Below are 15,587 nucleotides of genomic sequence, written 5' to 3'. Positions count from 1 at the left end.
TACATATTACAGAGCAATCTATATACTGTATACTAATCAAGGACCCCATAATGGAATCCTGAGTGTTCCCTGGATTGTCCATGAAAAACGTATCCACATATTACTGGGATTATGTAGACTTGGAAAAAGGTTATGCAGGTGCCTGAGGGCTTCTTTCTATAATATTTGACAGCTTCTTTCTATAATATTTGACAGTACCAACCATCTTCTCAGCCAGTGAATTTTAAATGTGAAAGCTCTTGGCTTCCTAAGGCAGCACATAGGCAAAGGAATCTCAGTGACTCTGATGTAGGTGCACGAGAGGGTCGAGGTTTCCAGCAGCTGAATAGGTAGGTACAGATTTTGCATTGCAAATAGAAGATGAAAAGATGTTTGCTTCTTCTTAAAAATGTCATGGTTCCTCAAGTAAATTTTAATATTTTTATTGTTTAAAGATTTTGGAAGATAAGCTTACTTTAAAAGGTTATTAGCTTCCTAAATTGTACATGCTTATGTACAATTTGTCTAATCATTGGGGCCTGTGCAGACACACCAGTGGAGATACACCAGGTTGGACGATCCCAGTCTGAATTCCATCACCATCTATGGCTTCAAAAGTGTGCACAGAGCTCCAATTTTGTCAATATGTACAATTTGTCGTCATGCTTACACTCCATACGGCGATAAATTTGTGCCCTAAACTCACGGGAGAATCGCCCCCTCGTCTTATCTCCGCAGTCACCCCGCGCACGGAGGGGGCCATTTCCGGGGGGGGGGGCTTGGTAGGAGGATGGGCAGCTGCGCCTCCCCCCAGCCTGTCGTGCCTGGTGCCTCGGAAGAGGCAGGGCATGAAGGTCACTCCCCCACACCCTCTCGGGGCCCTCCCACACACCCGCCACAGTCCTGCTGCCCGCAGGGGCAGGGAGCAGAGCGGGGGGCTTCCTGGCTCCACCCAACCAACGGAGGGCAGGGAGCGCCGGGGATCGTCCTGTGCTGCTCACTCCCTGCCAGGTGCTCCCCGGCGCCTCCCTCCCTGCTGGCCGCAGCCGCGGGGCAGCGCAGGTCATTCCCCAGGGCTCCCTGCTCTCCGTTGGTCCGCGAGCAGCAGCAGTCGCCAGGATGCGCCCGCTCCGCTCCCTGCCCCCGCAGGCAGCGGGACTGTGGTGGGGAGTGCAGGCGGAGGGCTGTGAGAGGCGAGGCGAGGGAGCATCGCTGGCAGGCTGCCCTCGCATGCCCTGCCCCCTCCAGCGCTCCAGGCGCAACTGGCTGGGTGCAGGTTGGGCGAGGCGCAGCTGTCCATTCTCCTACTAAATCCCCCCCACCCAGTTGCAAATGGCCCCCTCCGTCTGCCTGGGTGACTGCCCTGCATGCCTTGGCTCCTCCGGCTCCAGGAACCCTGAGGGGAGCGGCTGGGTGCAGGCTGGCAGGAAGTGTAGCTGCCAGGAACTCCGCTGCCCTTCCTCCACAGAGGGTCTACTTCTAAGTAAATCAGGTGCAACTATATGCAGCTGCACTTGCTCAGTCACTCCTTGTTGCTTGTCTCTCTGCTGCGAACTGCATTGCACACTCTCAGTTGTGTGTTCTATGTTGTGTGTTCTAGTAGAGCCTTTGGCTTAAGGCCCCAGGCATTTTAAAGGAGGATTGCATTAATGGTTCTACTGGTATGCTGTTTCCAGTGTACTTACAGCACAATCCTAGGCTTGTCTACTCAGAAGTAAGTCCCATTAAAGTCAATGAGGCTTACTCCCAGGAAAGTGTGGATGGGATTGTGGACTTACTCTGATAGTGTAATGGTTGTTAAGAGTACAATTTTAAAAATTAGAGAATAAAAATGTATCTTATGATCTATGAGATAGATCATAGTTTTTAATAGAGACTATTTTTAATACTGTTTTTGCTACACTATGTATATACATAGTGTAGCAAAAACAGTATTAAAATAGCATATGTATGTATACATACTATGTATGTATACATGTATGTATACATACTATGTATGTATACTGTGTTTTTAATACTATGCTTTTAATAAATTAGTGACTGTACAGTTCTTAGGTAACAATTACTGGTAGGTTATTTTTCAGGATCTGGCTCAGGTAAAATCAGACAAAATTAGTCAGACTCAGACACACCCCTAAGTTTAACCCTGGACTTATCTGAGGGTCATATAAAATCCCATGATTTTTTATCAAAGCCTACCCTAGACTTATCTGTGGGATCGACTTATAAGTGGGTGTCTGTGGTAATTTGTTGTTTGCTGTAGCATCAAAGAACATAAACTATAGCCTGCAAAGTGAACAGGGTATGAAGCTAATGGCCCAATCCTATCTAATTCCCCAGGCTGCAATGCAGCAGTTCTGGCATGTCTTCCGCTACTGCAGGTCTTCTCAGGGTAAGGGGACATTTGTTCCCTTGTCCCAGGGTAAGCCCCAGTAGCTACTATGGGTCGATTTGGACCTGTGCAAACTCAGTTGCTGGCACAAGTCAGCATTGACCTGAGAAGGCTGATCAGGCCCAGGAAGAGGGTCAGGATTTGGTGTGCACTGCTGCTGCCAATCCTGCCCCTCTCCCAGGCCTGATCTGCCCTCCTCCCCACCCCCATCATTGCTCCATTCCACCACCACCACCCCGCCTTCCCCCTGCCACATTCCAATCCCTGCATGGGCTTACCTGATCTGGTGGTCTCTGATGAACTGCCGGCCTTCCTGCTGGCACACATAGAAAGGCTTTGGCGTCCCCGCCAGTGTTCTAGCAGCAGGGTCTGCTGTACCACACTTTATACCGGTGCCAGTAGAATATACACTCTGCCAGCAAGGCAGCCCGTTAGGATTGGGCTGTAAGTGAACTAGTGATAAGACTCAGCATGGCACGTCTTACATTGTTTTGACTCATTAACCGATGCTGAAACTGCAGTTTATTCATTCACTGATTCAATTACAGAGCCATAGCCTTCTGAAAAATATAGTATTTCTCCTCTTAATTATGCACTTTAAAATTTCGATATAGTATGGCATGATTATACTCTGAAAGCTGATTAGAACATTGTTTCAAATTCTCTTATCATATCTATGGTATTAGATATGATATCTATTAGATATCTCTCCCTGTGCTTTTCATACAGAAGTACCTGCTGCCCCTCCTCTCTTCCCTGGAATGGTGCAGTAGTGACATACAGTGGCTGGACTTGGTAGTCACAGTTGCTTGAATAAGGTGATCTGCTTCAGGAATGTTCTATCTGGAAAGAGCATAGAACAGTATTTTAGGTGTTCTTTGCAATAGAGATCTTTGCCATTCTTACATTATCCAGAATTTCAAAGCATTGGGCAATTTCTGTATCAGAGAAAGATTTCATGCAGAAGTGAAGGATGATAAGAAAAATATCTTTTAAAAATAAACACACACACACAGAGAGAGAGAGAGAGAGAGAGAGAGAGAGAGAGAGAGAGAGAGAGAGAGAGAGAGAGAGAGAGAGAGAGGTAATGTAATGTATTTCATTTTTTTTTCTTCCAAAGTCAAGAATATAACAACTCATTTGGCAAGTCTTCCAAAGTCACTGCTGGCACAAATTTTGGCAATCATAAAAAAGAAGGGTCATTGTTTGCTAGTGTAAATTATGATGAAATAATAAAGGCTACCCAAGGTGAAAGTGGCTATCCCATTGCAGCTTTGTTTGAAGAGAAGAATGAACAGTTGACCAATCTTCCTTCCTCTGAATTTCATTGTTCTTTTGCTAATGAAAACATCTGGGACCAGCTGTTAACAGATCCAAGTGCTACAAATGAAATATCCAATGAGTATGGCCCTTATGGCAGCCAAGAAATGCATCAGAGGGCAAGTTGTGCTCAAAGTGCTCCTGCTGAAAGAGTTCTCCAAAGTATTTTCACAGCTCCAGAGCAGATTTTCACCCAATGCACCCAAAGCTTAAGTGTAATCAAGCAAGAGCCGATGAAGAATTGGTTGAAGGATGACTCTATTCAAGAAAGAAATCTTTTAAGATTTACTGAACAGCAAGAGAATAATCCAGACTCTGAAAGTACAGGTAAATGCTGATGCTTTATATTATATACTACTTTGCAACAACAACAAAGAAGTTAACCAAATGGTTTACACTGCAAAATAAATGAAAAGATGGTTCCCTGTTCCAAAGGGACTCACAACATAAGATCAGATGCAAAAGAGACACCAACAAAGAGCCATTGGAAAAGATATTATGCTTGAGTGAATAATTGTTCTCCTCTGCTAAATATAGGAAAACCTCCACTAAGCAGGTACCTCTTAGCCCACAGAAAAACCAAACAAGCACACTGTGAAGGCCCTCTCATATTTTCAGGAACCCAAATATATAATTAGAAAAATGGTTCTAGTTGAGATTGGCTGTGCTTATCAGTGAGTGGAAGGAGGATCTGTATATCTCTGTGCCGCTTGGAAAAGTCACAGAGATACATTTAAGGCACAACCTGAAGCACCCTTGGGCCTGGGAGGCTTGCAAATGTGCCATAAAGCACATTTGCACCTCCATTCAAGTCAGGGAGGCTGGCACAAGGATGTGCACCAGTTTCCCTATAGGCCCCAGGACGGGTGTGCTTGTGCTGGCCTTTCCAGGCCAGCGCGGGGACTGGGGTTGTATGGGAAGAATGGGGAGGAAACGTTTTGGGGGGAGGGCAGGTGGGCCTGTGGCCAGGCAGAGAGCAGGAGGCAGGGCCAGGATCCAACAGTTATGCTCGATCCTAGCCCCTGGGCCAACCCTGGGCTGCTTGAATTTGCACTACCCCTATAGGTGGTGTGGATCCGAGTAGCCCCAATGGGGCTGCTGTGGTGTTACCCGGAGTATGGGGAAGTATTTCCCCTTGCCCCAGGAAGGAGTGCTAAAGCTGTACCCTGCTGAGCCCATTTTCCAGGCTGGAGATCAGGCTTTGCATGTGTCCCAGATAGCAATCCATTTACTCTGTTCCTCAAAATTTAATGGAAGTCACTGAAGATGTAAACTGTCAGTACAGCCTCACTCCTTCACTCTGTACAGGGTTCTCTTCTTTGTGGGCCATTAGAGAGAATTAGCTTTTATATACCATGGTGCATTATTTATTTAGTAAGTAAAATATTTGTATTTCATCCCCCAAAGGAACCATCAAGGTGGCTCACAACATGTGAGCCATAATACTGTATAAAATTATGCCATTATACAGCCATTATACTGTATAATTATAATTATTTTTTATTTTTAATAAATAATAAATAAATAATTTTATTTATAATAAATAAATAATAAATGTAATAATAAATAAATATAATAAATAATAAATAAATAATTATAATTTATGATTATAAAATTATACAGCCATTATACTGTATAAAACACTGTATACTGTATAATACTGTATAAAAATTCACAATAAAACTATGAAAATGAAAGACAAAATACAATAACTGTAGGGCAATCAGAGTGCTGTCACAAAAGTCAATCAAAATAGATTCACTTTAATTGACTGCTTGAAAAGTCCCAGTGACTGAGTGAAAGGAGTCTCACAAGGGAGAGGGTTGCACAGTCCGAGTGCTGTCACCAAGAAAGTCCTGTCTTAAATAATTACAATATTTGTATATTTAGCAGCATAGTTAATAGCACATGTTGCAGCTCCTCGTCATGGAGACCTAGACAGATGTGGCAGCAAATACCATTAACTGGTTGCAAGTAGAATTAGATTGGAGATATATATCTTGATCCATGTGAATGAGCATGAAACTTCTGTACATGTGGCACTTCTGATTAACTTCAGTGCACATGTGGAGTTACTTCCTCCATTACAATTAATGGAGAAGCTGTTCCAAAAGGCAAATAGCTTGAGTACGTAGTCAGGGTTTCCCTGCACATAACCCATTGTTGAATGCTTTAGTGAGCACATGCTTTATTTTTCATTAGTTTTTATTGGGTGCCTGGCATTACAGGCACTTGTTTTCATGCCAAGTTATATTTTAAAGTTTCAATTTTTCTTTCTAGGGGGATTAATAAATGAAAAGAAAACCATTACAGTGGCAGAAATGATCAAGAAACTTTTGAACAGAGAGTGAGTTTTACAAGCATTTATGCTTTACTTAACCTTAAAGCAGTATTATGATATCTGGTGCATTGAGGCAAACTATGGAAGCATTTTATTTATATAACTTGTAAGATTATGTAAGCTGTTAATGCTTTTAATAACTAGAAATGAGCAAAAGAACAAAAAGTGATGAGGAAAATGATACTGCGCTGGGAAATGGAGGGTTGTACATGCACACACAGCCCAATCCTATGCATGCCTACTCAGAAGGAAGTTCCATTATAGTCACTGAGGCTTATTTCCAGGTAAATGTATATAGTATTGTAGTCTCACAGCCTAATCCTGAGCTGCCCGGGGTATGTGGCTGCGGCGGTGCTGAAAATGGCTGCCACCGTGTCCTGTACGCTTTGGACGTCTGCCAGCGGCTTCTTGGAAGGAGACCATCATCCCCTTCCCCTGGTAAAGTGAGTTGCCCTGCAATGGGGCTACTCGATTCTCTGCCAATGAAAAGGTTGGCAGTTAATCAAGAGCCTCTGTGTAAGACTGCGAGCCCAAAATGGAGACTCTGGATCCCGTGGAGCATTGCTCCACTGGTTCTGCCTCCCCTCTCCCCGCTCCCTCCCCTCAACATGCCTACCTCTGCCCTCTTCCCTCCTCCCCGTAATGCCTTCTTCCTGCCCTCTGCCCACCCTCCACTTGCCTCCTCCCTCCCCAGAATGCCTCCTTCCCACCTCCCCCAATGCCCTTGCTTTCCTCTCTGCTGCTCGACAGTCCGCGCAACCGCCAAGCAGTGGAGGTCGAGCACCTGCCCAGCAGTAGCCCGGTGCCGGCCAGTGCTGGCTACCACCGGCGTTTGCCCAGCAGTAGGGCCTTCAAACGTGTTTACAGCAGTGTGCGCCAGCAGCTGAGCTCAGGTTTGGGCTCTCAGTCAGTTGTGCACACATGCTATGCATCCTGTGGACTAGCATTTGGTTATCCTGAGAGTTGTCTACAGTTTTTAGGATTAGTGAAATGTCTGTCCAGTTCATCTTTTAAGATGCTTCAAATCAAATACATGAATTTTTCTCATAATCTCATAACAACTTTGTGAGGCTGACAAGTATTTAATGGTCAAAGATCACACATAGTGAGTGGAGATTTGAATCTTTGTCTTTCTTATCCTAGTCCAACCACTATACCACTCTAGCCAATTCCAATTTCCAATGAGTGTTCAACAAGTGTTTATAAGAGCAACTGAATATAGTCAGCTAAAGTGATTAATCATTACTAGGCAACTGCTTGATGTAATGAGAATGATCCATAGTAGCAATTAATTAGTAATGATTGACATGTGACAAAAGTGAAATACATGTGAAACCACTGCATTGCACTGGTTTCTAAGGCAACTGTGTAGCTTATGTGAAGTTGTTCTAGAAGATCTGCATTGGTCTGCAACATCAAGTTGGAATTGCAACAGGTGATACAGACAATATATTTCACCTGACACCTGCTTTAAAAAAGCAGATGTAACATTCTTACATGGGGAAAAACAATCATGAGCAGGAATTCTGGGTAGTGACCAATGGTACAGCTATATAATTTGAGAAAGGACAATGAAGACAATGGTGAAAGGTGCAAAAAAGGCGATTTATTTTAGTGCTCATAAAAGAAAGATTCAAAACTGGGGCCTAGCTGAACTAATACACACTTTAAGCTGGTCAAAGGATCCCTGCTGGATTCTGCCTTTTATACCCAGTTGATGATGCAGTGACTACTTTGGAGGTCTGCTGGCTTTTTAGCGTGCCTCAGATCAGATCAGATTCCATCATGATCAGATCAGATTCCATCATGAGGTTGGTGAGGACCACTGGAGATAGGAAATCTTTGTTTTGTAAAGGCAGAGTGCAAAAAAATAAACAGCAAGCACTCTTGAGAGCAGAGGAAGGTAAATAATTTTTCCTCAAAATTACAGTAGTTACCAATCTTGTATGTTGCACTAATGTTTTGTTCTGAAACAGTTTTATTCCTCAAACCCCTATTGCAGTATTATTCAAACTGTGAGGCGCGGCCCGTTAGGGAGTTGCCAGGAACTCAAAGGGGAGGCGCAGGATGTCCTCTCGCAGAGATACAGTCACACCCCTGGGCGGAATATGAGGCCGTCTTCTGCCCATCTCTGCGCTTTTTTTTAAAGCAGAAGAAACAGTTGCTCAGCTGCGAGAGTGGCTGCTGCCGCCTCGCCCTCCACTTCGAGGCTGCCGCCTTCTGTGTTCACTGCATGTTGTTTGCAAAGCTCTCCTTGATCCTTGTCTGGTTGGTTCCTAGTTCCCAGCCTGGGATCGCTTCTCATCAAAGTGAAATCTCGCTTTTCAACCTCCTCCCTCTTCCACTCCGTCCTTTCAATCTCCAAACCTTCCCGCTTTCCTACCCCTCCCCTTCCATGCAGTTGCAAAGGGGGAGGGGAGCAGGAAAAGGGTACTGTTTTTAAAGTGATTTATTAATCTTGTTGTTTGACTGAAGAGGAAAGGGTGTATTTTTAAAGTGATGAATCTTGCTATTTGAAGGGAATACTTATCAGCCATTGATGAAGTGATTGCCAGCCCAATCCTATCCACACTTTCATGGGAGTAAGCCCCATTGACTCTAATGGGACTTACTTCTGAGTAGACATGCATAGGCTTGAGCTGTGCATCTCCTAGGAGACAAATCAGCTTCCTAACCAAACCCTTATCAGCTCTGATATATTTTCATGGTCTATTTTTGTTTTCCCCACCAGCTGCTGCAAAAATTTAATTTCATTAAATTAAGAAAGGGTTCAATACTATCCAAGGAGAATGGGAGAAATGACTAGTTGGATTGGGGTCCACAGGGGTGTGTGTGTGTGTGTGTGTGTGTGTGTGTGTAATGTTGGTCAGACTGGTTGTTCACAAAGTTCATTTGATAAAACAATTCTATTGGTATACTCACAAAGTTAAAAAAATGAGTCCTCCTGGACCAGACAAAATCTACCTACTCCAGCATCCTGTCTCCAACAGTGATCAGCAGCTGATCATTTATAAAGCATGTATATTGCTATGTATTAATAATATATTTTTAAGATCTGCATTTAATTAATGATATGATTAATATAATTAATATTAATATAGTTAATATTTCTGACCACTTCCTGTTTAATGATGTCACTTCCAGCCCTCAGAAACATGATGGGGAGTCATAGCCAACAGCCACGGGGGTCAAGGGAGCCACTGGCCGGAAAAGTTTGAGTACCACTACCCTATTGCTACAGTAGGGCACAGATCTGATGCTTTACGCTCAGGCTTGTAGCATTAGATCTCTAGAATCCAAAAAGATAACAATATTCTGTGAATGTTAATGAGATGATAATTAGGAACAATGTGGGCCTAATTTTAAGTTCATTATAGTTTAATTATAGCTACCAATAAAGTTCCATAATATGAGCAATATTAGTTTCACTTTGGAACAGTCTCAAATGGCTATGGAAGACACTTAACTTATATTGTTTTCTGTTTTTTACAGCAAGAAGGATAGAGCAGCTGAAACAAATCTGAATCACTTACACATCTTTGGACTTGAAGAGGTAAAATGATTGTATGGTTTATCTTGTGTATAAAGCAAAGCAGCCTCATTGCTGCTTGTGACTTAAATAGATATAATGAATCTGCTGCATTCCATTCTGTGCGCCCTCTGGTGCTGAAAACATGGAATGAACGAACTACCGAGCTGCCAAGAGTGTTCTATATATTATTATCATTAATTTATAATAATATTTATATTTTTCAACAAAAAGGAGTTCACATGGCAGTTTATATATATATAGGGCCTATACAGGCAGATAAACACTCTTCCAAGGAGCTTTGTGAGTTTTTTTACAATGCCTAAATTGTTTGACTGATTATTGGTGGGGAAGAGTGTTGAGTTTGCAAAAAGAATTATTCAGACAGCTTCCAAAAACTGTTTCTAGTTAATCCTATTACTTACAAGTATATGACTCTTTCATTTCTCTTTCACTTTTGCCTCTGTAAATAGGCTGTTGCTGAAAAGTTTTTCCAAAGACTTTTAGGGTACCTTACAGCTTAGTCCTATGTCTCCGCAGAATAAATCCCACTGATTACAATGGGATTTACTTAAATATAGCTGTACATGGGATTGTAACCCAACCTTCTAAACTGGGCATCCAGATTCACTGTAGGGACAATGAAAAAGGTAAGGCAAGTACAAGATGTTGGAGAAAATGTCAGGATGGCTCAGAAAATGGCAATATAAATGGCAGACAGAGGATATCAGATTGCATTCTTCCAAGCAGAAAGATTTCAGAATTGGTAAATACATCAAATTCATGTAGTAGATTCAGAGTGCAATCCAGCCCCTGGGATGGACTAGCACAAGTCCCTTGAACTGGCCCTGGGATGTTGCAAACATGCCATAAGGCAAGTTTGTGCCACCAAGTGAGGAGGGAGGCCAGCCCAAGCCTCGTGGGGCCAGTGCAACAGGTAAGGTCACACCAGCCCAGTCAGGCTGGCACTCCACAAGTCAGGGGCTTGGGGAGGGTGACCGGCAGATGGGCCCGTGGGCGGGCTGTGGCCAAGAGAGGGTGGGCCACTTGTGCCAGATCCTAACCCCAGTCTCAGTCAACCTGGGGTTGACTGCTCAGATGTGTGCCACCTCTTTAGATGGTGCAGATCCAAGAAGCCTCATTGGGGCTTCTGTGGTGTTACCTGGGGGAAAGGGAATGAATTCCCCTTGCTCTGAGCTGAACCACAGGCAGCCCAACCCCGTGTTGGATAGGGGACAGGCTAGTTGGACTCCGCATTCCAGCACAGGTTGGAATTGGCTGCCCCTCTTAAATCGCAACAGAAATGTGTAAACAACAAAAAATGTGTAAACATCCACTTACATGTATATTTGTGGTTAAGTGAAGGTGAACTAGTGTTAAAAAATAGCCTTAAGTAGATTTTCTAAAGCCTCCACCTGCAATCCCAACCATGGTGACACTGAACAAGCAAAACAGCACCTGCAATTCAAAAATACTGCCAAGTGAAAGCATCTCCTCCTTGTCATATCTGGTACTGCAGTACTCCTTCTGAGACTATCCAATTACCAACAGTGAATCCATCTTTCACTTAGAGATCTCATTAGTAAAACTTAATGTAAAGTCCAGTGATAAGCAATCAATGGTTGATGAACAGGAGAATTCTTATACTTTTAATAAGTTCCTTTGGATAGATTAAACAACAAAAGTATCAAGCATACATCAAGCATTCTTAGAATTCTTGAGTCAGGAATGAGCAGGGAGACCCAGATGGGAAGACGGAGAGTAGAACTTCCTGTGTTATTCATAGCAACTTGATTCTTTCTTTTCTGGGTCAGATAGAAAGTCTAGCAGAAGTAGTCTAATTTATGCAAACGGTTGTATGCAAATTTGCTCAGTTATAGCATAATTTATGTAGGTCATACAGTTAGGTAACCTTGGACCAGAATTTTTATTTTTCAAACATAGGGTATACATATTACCTGACGTAGAGTGAGAAGCTATGGGCATTTTGACCTTTTCCTTCGTTTCTCCACCTCTGTATGAGAAAAGGTCAAGGATTCTATATAGATAGTCATTTGAGCAAGCTTGGTAACTTCTGCCAAAGCTTAGTAAGCCTGTAAAAAAGGGAGATGAATCTGGAATGTCATTGTAGGTAAGGATGCTGGCAAATGATTTGTTTTTAAGTCTGTGAATCAGCTGCTAGGGGGCGTTAATTATGAATAGGGAAACTATTACCAACCAAAAGAGAACTGGCTAATTGCCACCCATCAGTCTTGTGGAGAGCAGGCAAATTCCTACAGATTTTTCTCAGATATGATGAAAAAGCATGGTCTATCCAGGCCAGTAGTACTGTGTTTATGTGCAGAGTTATGAGCTTTAGCCTTCATAACCCCTCAAGGAGGACACCAGAGGTTGGTTGCCAAGAAATTCTGTACAACTCAAGCATAACAGCACCAGTAGAGCAGAAGCCAAGCCACCTATTGCATCAGGTGGGAGAAGACCCCCAAACCACTAAACTTGAAAGGAAATGACTGCTGCTTGTCCTCCCCAGCCACACTGAGCCTTAGTCATCCTATTCCTATGAGACTACCAAGTCTGGATCTTTTTTGCTTGCCCCTTTCCTCATTGGCTGTGAAACCCTGTGCCAAGGAAAACAGAAGCTGAGGCTCCCGTGTCTGTATGAAGCCTTCTGAGTGGAACCACTGTGTTATGTGGTAATCCCGGGCCTGATATACCATCCCCCAACTTGCTAAGTCACTCTGAAAGAAGATTTTGGGCCAATCTGGTATAGAGACATATCAGGTCCTGATAGACTGACTGTGATGTCAGGCAGGCAGTACTAGAAAGGCTAGACTGATTGAAATGGAAAAAAGCATGGGTTTAGAAAGACAGATTCCCAAAGCTGTTCTATTTTATTATGCTATTTATTCTCTGTAAACTTTTAATATGCCAATAAAGGTACTGAAGTGTGTGTGGAAAGACAGATCCAAATAAGAATATTATTATATAGCTATATAGTATGGAAAAGTAAACTAATCTTAAATTTTCTCAAAAAGACAGAAAATGCATTTTGCAACTATCATGATCAAAGTTTAAAGCCTGGAGGACAACAAGGTCAGTACTGCTTTCAGATTCCGTAGTAATGGTTCTTCAGAGTTTAAAAGAGGACTGTTATTTATCAATCAAGAAAAGTAAAGCCTCTGTGATTTTTTTAGTATTATTATCATCATCATCATTATTATTATTAATAGTATTTATATACCGCTTTTCAACTGAAAGTTCACAAAGCGGTTTACAGAGAAAAATCAATAACTAAATGGCTCCCTGTCCCAAAAGGGCTCACAATCTAAAAAGATGCAAATGAATACCAGCAGACAGCCACTAGAACAGACAGTGCTGGGGTGAGGTGGGCCAGTTACTCTCCCCCTGCTAAAAAAAGGAGCACCCACTTGAAGAAGTGCTTCTTACCCAGTTAGCAGGGGTTGAACAGCAGTGTATTATACTTTCATACCTTTTAAGGAATGTATTACAGTAGCAGCTCTGCAGAAATTAACAATTTATCTGTGTTTATGTTTCATCTTTTAGTGCTTATATGCACCTTGGCTATATTTATATTTACATTTCATTTAATATTCAATATTTCATTTTTGCAGCAGGGTCTCAACCATGACTGTTTACCCCTCCCCAATATTGTGTTCATGGCAGCTGCAGTAAAGACAGAGAGATGGTCTCAATTTTCTGGTATAGGCTTTACCAGAATATCTGGTTCTGTAATGTACCTCACAGGCATGGGGGCCAGCAGAATATTATCATAATTTAATATTAAGGCAAGTGGTTAAAATGTATAATGCAGCATTAGTCTTGCCTCTCTTCACCTTCAAACAGACCAAATGTGAGAGCCAGAGTGATGTCGTGGTTAGAATGTCAAACTAGGACAAAGGAGACTTGAGTTCAAATTCCCACAAGTGACGACCAGCAGGATGTCAATATAATTTAACAGTCATGCAGCCCAATCTTGAGCTGCCTGGTTCCCAAAGGAACAGTGGTACCAAAATGGCTACTGCTGCATCCTGTGCTTGCCAGGCAGCCGCCAGTGTCTCCTTGGGGAATTAGACACTCCTCCCCCTACCCTGCTGTCCCCTTGCCTCAGAACGCTTCCCCCTGCCCTGACTTACCTCTCTGCCACCCAGAGCTCTTCCCTTGCTCTGGGCGGCATATGGCGGGCTTCCAGCTGGAGCTGGGCTCAGCATGGACTGGCGCTGAGCTGGTGCTAGCACTGACCCAGCTCTGAGTGTCACAGGTGTACCTTACGGCAGGTTTGTGACACTCAGCACCAGCATAGGGCCAGGCATAGCACCGGCATAGGGCTCAGGATGCTGAGCTCAGGATCGGGCTCTGAATCAGTAATCTGTTGGAGCACATTTCATATCTATTTGCACAGAGAATCAAGATTCATTCTTTCACAAAGATGTGTTGGTGCTTAGTATTTCTTTGTACAGATTGAGTTTATTTTTTCAGATGATGAATCTGAGCTGAGCAGCCAGTCCCCCAGTTATTCTCCAAAGCAAACAGATAGCTATGCCAGAACTACATCTGATGAGGTAAAGCCAGGGCAAATAGTACTTTCAATTCAATTTATTTGTGCAAGTTCATCATCCAACTGTCTGGGAATAGCTCATGGAAGAATAGTTTGCAGAGCACCTTTTGAACTTTGTCTTATTGTAGAGAAATAATTTTTATCAAATATACAGGTACAGATAGAAAAATTTAAAATACCATAAATGTTGTTGTACATTGCATTAGCTAGTGATAGTTCTTGATTGCAAGGATAATAATAACAACAACAACAACAACAACAGGTATTTATATACCGCCTTTCTTGGTCTTTATTCAAGACTTTATTCAAGGCGGTTTACATAGGCAGGCTTTATTAAATCCCTTATTAAATAGGGATTTTTACAATTTCAAAGAAGGTTCTTTCTTTCAAGAACCACTACATTCAAGGTGTTTCATTCCGATCTGGCTTCACATTCTGGCCTCCATCCTCCCACGCTCAGAGCAGATGGAATTGCTTGGCTGCAGCTTGTCAGCTGCTCCAAGGTCACACGGTGCTGGTGGCCTCGAACTGGCGACCTTGTGGATGTTATCTTCAGGCAGACGGAGGCTCTACCCCCTAGACCAGACCTCCTGCCCGGGATATTTGCACGGGTTTGCAAATGAGAAGTAGAGAACATTTCTGTTCCATCATATATAGTAAATTATGATACCTATGAGAGGGTTGACTAGTGGGTTATTTGAATGGCAAAAAGTGTTCTATGATACATTAGACATCATGGTATTGATTGGTGACAGACATACATAAGTGCACTGACACAAATCTACTGTATTTAACAGTCTGAACAGGAAGATCAGGATGAAAGCAAGTCATCTTATTGTCACAACTCTTTTCCAAGACATTATGACAACCCCCTTACAGAAAGTCAAAGGTCAGAGTGCATTCACCAGTCAATGGATGTATCTTCCATTTTTCAAGATTGCAAGGCCAAGGGAAGAGCCAACATCCAGACTATGCAAGGCAGGGATAGAAGAAAAGATGCTGCTGCTCTGCCTGTGTTTGCTTGCAAACATGCTAACTCCAAGGCAAGGCACAGTGCCTGGTCCCAAACAGAGAAATGTGCTGAAGAAATTAAAAAATCCAATGTAGCTGTTCAATGTGATATCATGCAGGCTTGCAATTGTAAAAATGAGGTGTCTTCTGTCCAGAGTGCTGAAATGGTCACTTCAACAGCAAGGTAGACACCACTGGAGGGCAGAACATTCCCAGCAGACAGAGCAGCATTTCAGCCTTCAAGCAGCAGCAGTGCAATTCTCCTTGAGGCAGGTTTGCCTCCTGAAACTATTTCACATTACACTGCAAATATAAGCCAAGGCATGCTAAATTACTTCAGTGTAATAGATAAAGGGAAAACATGTAACTCAGTATAATATGAATTGCCTTATATACTTGATGCTAGTATAGCCAAGACAGGAATTTTGATGGATTCATT

General features: G+C 42.8%; 1 protein-coding gene across 1 annotated transcript in view; it reads left to right on the top strand.

The window, feature by feature from the left end:
• The window catches only part of REDIC1 (regulator of DNA class I crossover intermediates 1), a 29,417-nt gene extending 14,081 nt beyond the window's left edge, over window positions 1–15,336 (top strand). The window contains exons 6-12 of the mRNA XM_066633744.1: window positions 196–329; window positions 3,492–4,018; window positions 5,972–6,038; window positions 9,525–9,585; window positions 12,597–12,654; window positions 14,059–14,141; window positions 14,935–15,336. Coding sequence (XP_066489841.1) covers window positions 196–329; window positions 3,492–4,018; window positions 5,972–6,038; window positions 9,525–9,585; window positions 12,597–12,654; window positions 14,059–14,141; window positions 14,935–15,336 — 1,332 coding nt within the window. The remainder of the gene's footprint in view (window positions 1–195; window positions 330–3,491; window positions 4,019–5,971; window positions 6,039–9,524; window positions 9,586–12,596; window positions 12,655–14,058; window positions 14,142–14,934) is intronic.
• Window positions 15,337–15,587: the final 251 nt, after the last annotated feature.

Source organism: Tiliqua scincoides, chromosome 7, assembly GCF_035046505.1.
Source record: "Tiliqua scincoides isolate rTilSci1 chromosome 7, rTilSci1.hap2, whole genome shotgun sequence".
Taxonomy (NCBI): Eukaryota; Metazoa; Chordata; class Lepidosauria; order Squamata; family Scincidae; genus Tiliqua; species Tiliqua scincoides.
The sequence above is the reverse complement of the archived record's forward strand: the minus strand, read 5'-3'. Positions and strand labels throughout refer to the sequence as shown.